Raw genomic sequence first — 7,749 nt, 5'->3', positions numbered from 1 at the left:
AAGCTCCCAAAACTCAGATGCTGGCCTGGGGCTAAGGCCCACGCCGAGGGGCTGAGCAAGGGAAGCCCCCAGGCCCCTCCCGCCTATGCTGGGGCCGGCACCGGCCTGCGGGACCCCGCCCAGCGCCCTCACCCGCGGGGCCGGGGCGGAGACCCCGCGCCCCTGGGGGACCCGGGGCCGGGGCCGGGGCCGGGGCCGGGTCCTCAGCGCGCCCGGCGGCGCCCCGCGAAGCGCGGTCCCCCCCGCCGTGAGGAGAGCGAGGGAGGAGGCGGGGAGGGCTGCGAGGGGCACCGTGGGACTTGTAGTCCGCTGGGCGACCGGGCGGAGAGCGAGCGGCTTCATGGGAGTCGTAGTCCCGCCGTCGCTGGCCGCCGGCTGGGCGCGGGGTCCCCCCGGCGGCCGGGGACTACAGCTCCCAGCGGGCCGTGCCGCGGCGGCCGCCCGTTGCTCGCCGGGTTGGGGGTGAAGGGCCGGAGCCGGTCGGGGGGGAAAGATGGCGGCGAGGTTGAGCGGCGGCGAGAACCGGCTGGTGTCGCTGCCCCTGTCGCGGATCCGCGTGATCATGAAGAGCTCGCCGGAGGTCTCCAGCATCAACCAGGACGCGCTCTTCCTCACCGCCAAAGCCACGGTACCGGCTCCCTCTTCCCTCTCAGCCCACCCCGCTCCTTCCCCGCCGTGCTGGGCCTGTGCCTCCCTGCGGTACCGCTGCCGCCGGGCTGGGCTCCCGCCTCGCTCCTCTCGCCGCTGCCGGGGCTCCCCGGCCGCAGCCGCGCTCTGTCGGTGCCGACCTCCTCCCCGCCCGTACCGCACCTCCCTTCCCCCCTCCCTCTCTCCGTCCCTCGGCGGCCACGAAGCATCCCGCTTCGGGCTCCCGCTGGCCAAAAGGCGTTTGGGGCATCGGCCCGCCCAGCCGAGCTCCCCGAGTCTGTGAGCAGTGCAGGAGCTGCTTCTTCCCACCACTGTCAACTGCTATAAATTAGCCCGTGTGGAAATTACACCCTGCTGCTTTCTGATCCCAAGTGTCATTTGCCGGGCTGTGGAAAGCGTTGAAGAGCAGCACAAATTAAATTACGTACCAGAACCCGAACCTGCGGTCCGTGCTCCAAGGAGATGCAACTATATCCTGACCTTAAGCGCTTCCGAAATAAGTGGGCCTCTCCACAAAGTGTCCAGTATATGGCATTTGTGTCTTTAAACAGGGATTAAAGAAAACTGCCACCTATATGTACGAATTCATAGTTTGACTGTTCTTTTTTGTTCTAATTTTTTAGGAGCTTTTTGTTCAGTATTTGGCTACATACTCCTACAAACATGGCAGAGGCAAGGAGAAGAACGCTCTAACTTACAGTGACCTGTCTCATACTGCCGAAGAGTGTGAGACCTTCCAGTTCCTCGCAGGTATCTATAGAATGATGGTAAATCCAGTATGTAGTTTGGAAAATGAAATCTTACTCTTATTGAGTTGTTTTGTGAGGACACGATTCTCCTACTGGTCTTTAATCTCCTGTATAACCTTCAACTGGAACTCATAAACTACATCACTGAAAACATTTCTTTGTGAATGGGGATTTTGCTGGTGCTTCAGAATTATACAAGGCTAATAAGTTCTCAGCATATCGCCTTAAGCATTTCTTAAATTCCAGCAACTCCATCTGAAGGCTTCCAGCCCATAAAACAAGATCACTGCACATCTTTATGTGAGAAGTTCTGTGGCCCCAAAATTACACATTTAAATCTGTAAGTCTTGTTTCTCAAAGCAATTCATCACATGGTTGCTCTCTCTTTTTGTGTATATATGTACGCACATGTGTGCGCGCGTACACAGTTTTTACCGATACTTGGATTTTTGTTGTAACACTTAGCTATAGGATGTAGGTTGAGAGTAAGGTATTCCTAGCCCAGTCTTTCTCTGGGTTCCCGGCAGACATGCTTTCAGAGCACGCAGTTCCGCTTTGTCTCAGGTCCATCATCATTGCCCTGAACGAGTATCTTACCTTAATGCAGAAAAAATGTTTCTACAGGACATAAATGGGATGGGTGTCTTGTTGGATCTGGCTTTTAACAAAGCCTCTTTTCGACTTCAATTCATTAGTGGTACGGATACCAGAGTATTAACGAGGCAATGTAAGTATTCCAGCTGACTATAAAAGAAACAATTCTACCTTCCAGATATCTTGCCAAAGAAGATCCTAGCTAGCAAATACCTAAAAATGCTTGAAAAAGAGAAGCGAGATGGAGAAGTGGGGGAAGATAATGAAGAGGATGAGGAGGAAGAGGATGAAGATGAAGCTGTTGATGAAGATGTTGGATCTTAAGACCAATGGAGAGTTGCTTCATAGCTGATCCATTTTCTGTTGTATAAAGGATGTTATTTTTGTGACTGAGAATCCAGATGCTGGATATATTTATATACTGAGCCATCTGCTTTTGCTTTGTTTAAGAAGTTTAGAAATTGAACTTTATACTTGTTGAAGAATGGACTTCTTCCCTCAGAAACATGGCGGGGTAAGAAGAGCTAATGTAAATCTGACAGCAGAACTTGCTCAGATGATTTAAAATGACTTCTTCAGACAATCATTATCCAAACTTAAAATTTCATATGGGCAGCTTTCAGTCCAAAAGGTCTTTGACCCTCTGACTAGAAGGGAGTCCTCCCCCAGTTTGTGTCGCTTCTCAGAGCGGAAGGCGAGGTGAGGGGAGGTGTTTTACACAGTGTCTACTATCCTGGGCCTTCTCCGCCTTGGGGAGCCGGTAACCGATCAAACCCTCCCTCAGTTTTCCGGAACAGTGCCAGGGCATTAGCAGGGGACCAAGCCCATTAAAAAAAGTCTTCTGTAAGAACAGCTGCTTCTGTAATGCAGCCTCAACAGCCATGTCGGCACCGAAACAGGGTAGAGGTGAGATCCATTCCAAGAGCTAATGTGGTTCTGCGGCTGTGGTGATAAAAAGTACGTGTGTTAGATAAGGATGTAAATATGTACATCTAGAACCTTTTTCTCTAATGAACTCTACAGTCTGTCCGTCGTGTTCTACCAAAATGCACACTGAAGTCTATTAAATGTGGATTGTCGAGAATGAGCAACCCTTTTACCATTTGAGTGACAGAGCTGGATTTTTCATTTGTTTTTGTTTTGGAGGGTTTTTTTTTTTTTTTTTTACTATAGAAATGGTAACCATCCTGTGTAGAACTTTATATGCAACTTTTTAAAATAAATGTTTTGTATGAAAAGTGACAATTGATGCAGAGACTTTATGTAGTTCTTTCCAGCTTCAGTCATGTACAAACCTAGCGTGCTCACTGTTCATCTTTCTGGGGGGAGAAAAGGCTAAGCGCTGCTCTGAATAGTCCCTGTCAGCCGTAGTAACTAGATCTATCCTGCGCTGGGAGTCGTAGCTGTGTTAACCATCAGTCTCTGCTGGTAACTAACGCTTGCACAGTGTCCTGGTCAGTCAGAGCGAGAGAGAAGTGACCCAGATCTCCCCCCGCTGTGAAGTAAGCACGGGAACATTACTGAGGAGCAAAACCTCCCGCTCCAAAAAGTGCCCTAAATCAGTCAGGAAGAGGGAGGTCTCGAGCAACACCCTAATTTGGATGGCACGGTTAAGAGTCACCAGGAAACTCTGTCCTGCCTGTCAGGACAATATTAACAGCTTCTCGTGGGTTGAAGGCACAAATACACTGAACTGCTCTTAAAACACGAGGCAGAAAGCTCTAGAGGCTCCGTCACCTGGCACGCTCCAGATTTGTTCTCAGAAAGCAAAAATGGGGGTTAGGCAGGTAAGATCAGAGACTGGCAGAGGAGTAAAGCTACTGAGCCACGCAAGAAATGTTTGTCTTCTTTTAAAAGATCAAAGTATGTTGTACTATAAAAAATTCTCCCAAAGTTACCAGAAATCAAAATCATATTTTATCAGGAAGGCTGCAGTGAGTGCTAAGTGATGCTTTATCCTTAGAGAAATTCCCAAGTGGGTATGCAGAACTATACTATTGTTGAAAGGGTTGGTTTGTTTTTTTTAAAAATATTATTAAAAGTGCACGGAGAGCTGGGGGAAACTGAGGGCTGCCTGAGGGGGGTGTTGCCTGCAGTAGGATATGTAAATTGTGTGGCATTGCTCAACGCTTGGTGGCCCTAGTACTCGCCAGCTTTTGGAAGAAAAAAACCTACTTGTACCCTAGCACAAAATTGCATGGTAATTCTCTAGCGTAAACAGGGTAGAGGGCAACAAGATAAATCAAATCATTGGGGGCCCGTAAGCCACTGGCCACCGCCCTAGCCGTGCTGAAGTCCCAGAGGAACAGCCCGGTCCCAGAGCTGGCGTCTCTTGTTTAACTCACCGGTACTGCGGCTAAGGCCAAACAGTACCTGGCCCACAGTTACGTGACGGAGGTCGCAACCCAAGACCGCAGTGACCTCAAGCAGCCCTGGCAGAGAGGTCTTTATGCTGGGCACGTGTATTCTGAGGTAAAGACATCGGGGCCGGTAAGTTTTAGGGTGCACGTGTTTATAGAAATGACAGCTCTGCTCAGTTTTAGATCTGGCGTTTTCCACCAGCAGTTCTGGGTGTGTAGTAACCCACTTGTCTGTTATACAGAATCCTCTGAAAAGGGTTGGTTTTTTTTTTTTTTAAGCCAGTCCCGGAGCCAGGTGTAGGTTGTGAAGGACAATATTGATGAAAGGGGCCAAAATAGCCAGCAGCCCCCAGTAAGTATCGCCCACCAATCATTATCTGCAGGGATTCCTGGATTTTTGGCACTTTGGTTCTGCTGCCGCTCAGCTTGTCAATGGATTGTTACCACTGATATTTGGTAGCTAAGACGGAAACTCTGCTTTTAGACACCCTAAAAAAAAGAAGGAAAAAAAAAAATAAATCCCCAACACATTCATCAGTCGCTGCTCTACAGACTCGTACCTCATGAGCCGGGGAAGGAGAGTGTCTCAGCGTGATCAGCCAATGTGTCGAGGACAAAAAGTGACACCATGAGCCAGTACACGTGTGCCTGTGCTGATAGAACTGGGAGCACTGGTATTCTGGGACCGAAGACAAAATATAGAATTGTTTGGGTTGGAAAAGACCCTTAAGATCATCGAGTCCAACCGTTAACCTAGCACTGCCAAGTCCATCTATACCATGTCTTCGAGCACCGTATCTATCCGTTCTTTAAATACCTCCAGGGATGGGGACTCCACCACTTCCCTGGGCAGCCTGTGCCAATGCCCGACAGCCCTTTTGGGGAAGAAGTGTTTCCTAATATCCAACCTAAACCTCCCCTGGCGCAGCTTGAGGCCATTTCCTCTCGTCCCATCGCTTGTTACTGGGGAGAAGAGACCGACCCCCACCTCGCTACAGCCTCCTTTCAGGGAGTTGTAGAGAGCAAGAAGGTCTCCCCTCAGCCTCCTCTTCTCCAGGCTGAACAACCCCAGCTCCCTCAGCCGCTCCTCATAAGACTTGTGCTCCAGACCCTTCACCAGCTTCGTTGCCCTTCTCTGGCCATGCTCCAGCACCTCGATGTCCTTCTTGGAGTGAGGGGCCCAACACTGAGCACAGCACTCGAGGTGCGGCCTCACCAGTGCCCAGTACAGGGGCACCATCACCTCCCTGGTCCTGCTGGCCACACTACTCCTGATACAAGCCAGGATGCCATTGGCCCTCTTGGCCACCTGGGCACACTGCTGGCTCATGTTCAGGTGGCTGTCAACCAACACCCCCAGGTCCTTTTCTGCCAGGCAGCTCTCCAGCCACTCCTCCCCCAGCCTGTAGCGTTGCATGGGGTTGTTGTGACCCAAGTGCAGGACCCGGCACTGAGCCTTGTTGAATCTCATACAGTTGGCCCCGGCCCATCGATCCAGCCTGTCCAGGTCCCTCTGCAGGGCCTTCCTGCCCTCCAGCAGATCGACACTTCCACCCAACTTGGTGTCATCTGCAAACTTACTGAGGGTGCACTCGATCCCCTCATCCAGATCATCAATGAAGATATTGAACAGGACCAGTCCCAACACTGAGCCCTGGGGAACACCACTCGTGACCGGCTGCCAACTGGATTTGACTCCATTCACCACCACTCTTTGAGCTCAGGAAATATTTTTACTGGGACATAATAGCTCACGGCCAGTCCTGTGAGGGTCAGCTGAAGGCGGGGATTCTGCTGCTGTGGTAAAAGGCCGATCCAGTGCTTGACCACATTATCCACGTACCTGGGCTATGCTCACAACTGGCAGAGGTGTCCTCAGTCACGAGCAGCCCACACCAGCAGGCTGCCAGGCTTCCTTGTCCTGCAGCCCATCCTCGTTCACAGCAGAGGGGAATGCAGCCCTTCTGTCTTGGACCTGTAGCCCACGCGGCGGCTCTGCAGCCTGAGCTGAACCTGCTATGAACCGTGCCCTCGCGTTGGCCCTGGCAGTCGCTTTCTCCCTGTAGCCAGGCTGCAAGATGCTGCGGCGTGGCCCTGGGGAGCGCGAGCAAGCACAGGCGATGAGCTCTGAGGGCCTTGCTCTACGCAACTGGTGTCTTTGTCAGACAGAAGATGCGATTAGGAGGGAAAGCACAGGAAAGACAAAACAGCTGGAGGGCGGAGGAGCCATGCTCTTTAGGGAAGGAAGCCCACAAGGAAAACCAGAAGGATGAATCGCTCCTACCAGTGCTTCTCCTCATTGCACCCTGATTATCCCTGCTTCTGCAGTGTCTGTGACACCCCCCCATGGTGCCGCACTTCCTCGGCTCCCCCCTCCTGTCACACCTGGAGTCTGTCTACAGCAAAACTGATACAGACAGCGAGAGACACCAGTGTACGGGGTGTCCGTGCCCAGGAGCTGGCAGGGGGCTGCGGGGGCCTCTGTGAGGCGAGGCCGGGGCTGCCCCGTGCCGCACACAGCCGGTCCCAGCCGGTCCCAGCCGGCTCCAAGGGCCCCACCGCAGGACACAGCTGAGCCCCTCAGCCAAGCTGGGCGTGCCGGGGGGGGGGGCAAACAGGTTGCCGAAAGGGCCAAAGGCGGCCCAGGCAGAGGAGGAGGAAGCCAAGGCGGGAGCAGCAGCAGAGGCAGCCCGCGGGCGCAGGAGGAGGAGGGCAGGAGGGGCTGCAGGCCCGCAGCAGGGATCCCCTGCAGCCCTGCAGAGCCCCCGCTGGAGCAGAGCCCCAGCCTGCAGCCCGGGGAGGGCCCCAGGCCGCAGCAGGGGGATCTTTCCTGCAGGAGCTGCGGCCGTGGAGAGCCCAGGCGGGAGCAGGTTGTCCCTGAAGGACTGCAGCCCGGGGAAGGGCCCGCGCTGGAGCGGGGAGAGGTGTGAGGAGGGAGGAGCGGGCGAGAGGGGCTGGGGTGGACTGACCGCAACCCCCATCCCCACCCCTGCGCCCCTGGGGGAGAGGGGTTGGGGGTGAAGGGGTGAAGGTGGGAATGGGGAAAAAAGGGTGGTGGGTGGGGGGAAGGCGGTTTAGTTTTTGTCTTTATTTCTCACCATCCAAATCTACTTTAACTGGCAATAAACCAAATTAATTTTCCCCAAGCTGAGTCTCCTTTGCCTGTAATGGCAACTGGTAAGTGATCTCCCTGTCTTTATTTTGTCCCATTAATTTATCTCTTATTTTCTCTCCCCCATCCTGTTGAGGCGGGGGAGTAAGAGAGCGGCTGGGGGGCAGCTGGCCCCCAGGTCAACCCTCCACAACCAGAGATGCTAGAACAGGACGTTAACACTGGGTAACAGGCTAAGGGAAATACATTTCATGTGAGATCAGATGTGCAAACAGAGTAACCGGTA

At 53.1% G+C, this 7,749-nt stretch overlaps 1 protein-coding gene across 2 annotated transcripts; it reads left to right on the top strand.

Moving 5' to 3' along the window:
* The first annotated feature begins 430 nt into the window (after nucleotides 1-430).
* Nucleotides 431-3,209, top strand: CHRAC1 (chromatin accessibility complex subunit 1). Of its 2 annotated transcripts, none has more exons than XM_082310460.1 (3): nucleotides 431-628; nucleotides 1,272-1,398; nucleotides 1,644-2,158. In XM_082310460.1, exons 1-3 carry the CDS (start codon nucleotides 494-496, stop codon nucleotides 1,739-1,741), a joined length of 360 nt encoding a protein of 119 aa, XP_082166586.1. In that variant the 5' UTR covers nucleotides 431-493; the 3' UTR covers nucleotides 1,742-2,158. The 2 variants fall into 2 exon arrangements, with proteins under 2 accessions (XP_082166586.1, XP_082166585.1); XM_082310459.1 differs by lacking the exon at nucleotides 1,644-2,158 and adding an exon at nucleotides 2,170-3,209 and having other exon boundaries at nucleotides 447-628.
* Nucleotides 3,210-7,749: the final 4,540 nt, after the last annotated feature.

The sequence above is a fragment of the Platalea leucorodia genome (genome assembly GCF_965183815.1).
Source record: "Platalea leucorodia genome assembly, chromosome: 1".
NCBI classification, from domain to species: domain Eukaryota; kingdom Metazoa; phylum Chordata; class Aves; order Pelecaniformes; family Threskiornithidae; genus Platalea; species Platalea leucorodia.
This window is presented reverse-complemented; position numbering and strand designations above follow the sequence as displayed.

Coding starts and splice junctions, on each gene's coding strand:
- CHRAC1 (XM_082310459.1), top strand. CDS start 494: ATGGCGGCGAGGTTGAGCGGCGGCGAGAACCGGCTGGTGTCGCTGCCC. Junction 629..1,271: donor TCCTCACCGCCAAAGCCACG/GTACCGGCTCCC, acceptor CTAATTTTTTAG/GAGCTTTTTGTTCAGTATTT. Junction 1,399..2,169: donor GACCTTCCAGTTCCTCGCAG/GTATCTATAGAA, acceptor TCTACCTTCCAG/ATATCTTGCCAAAGAAGATC.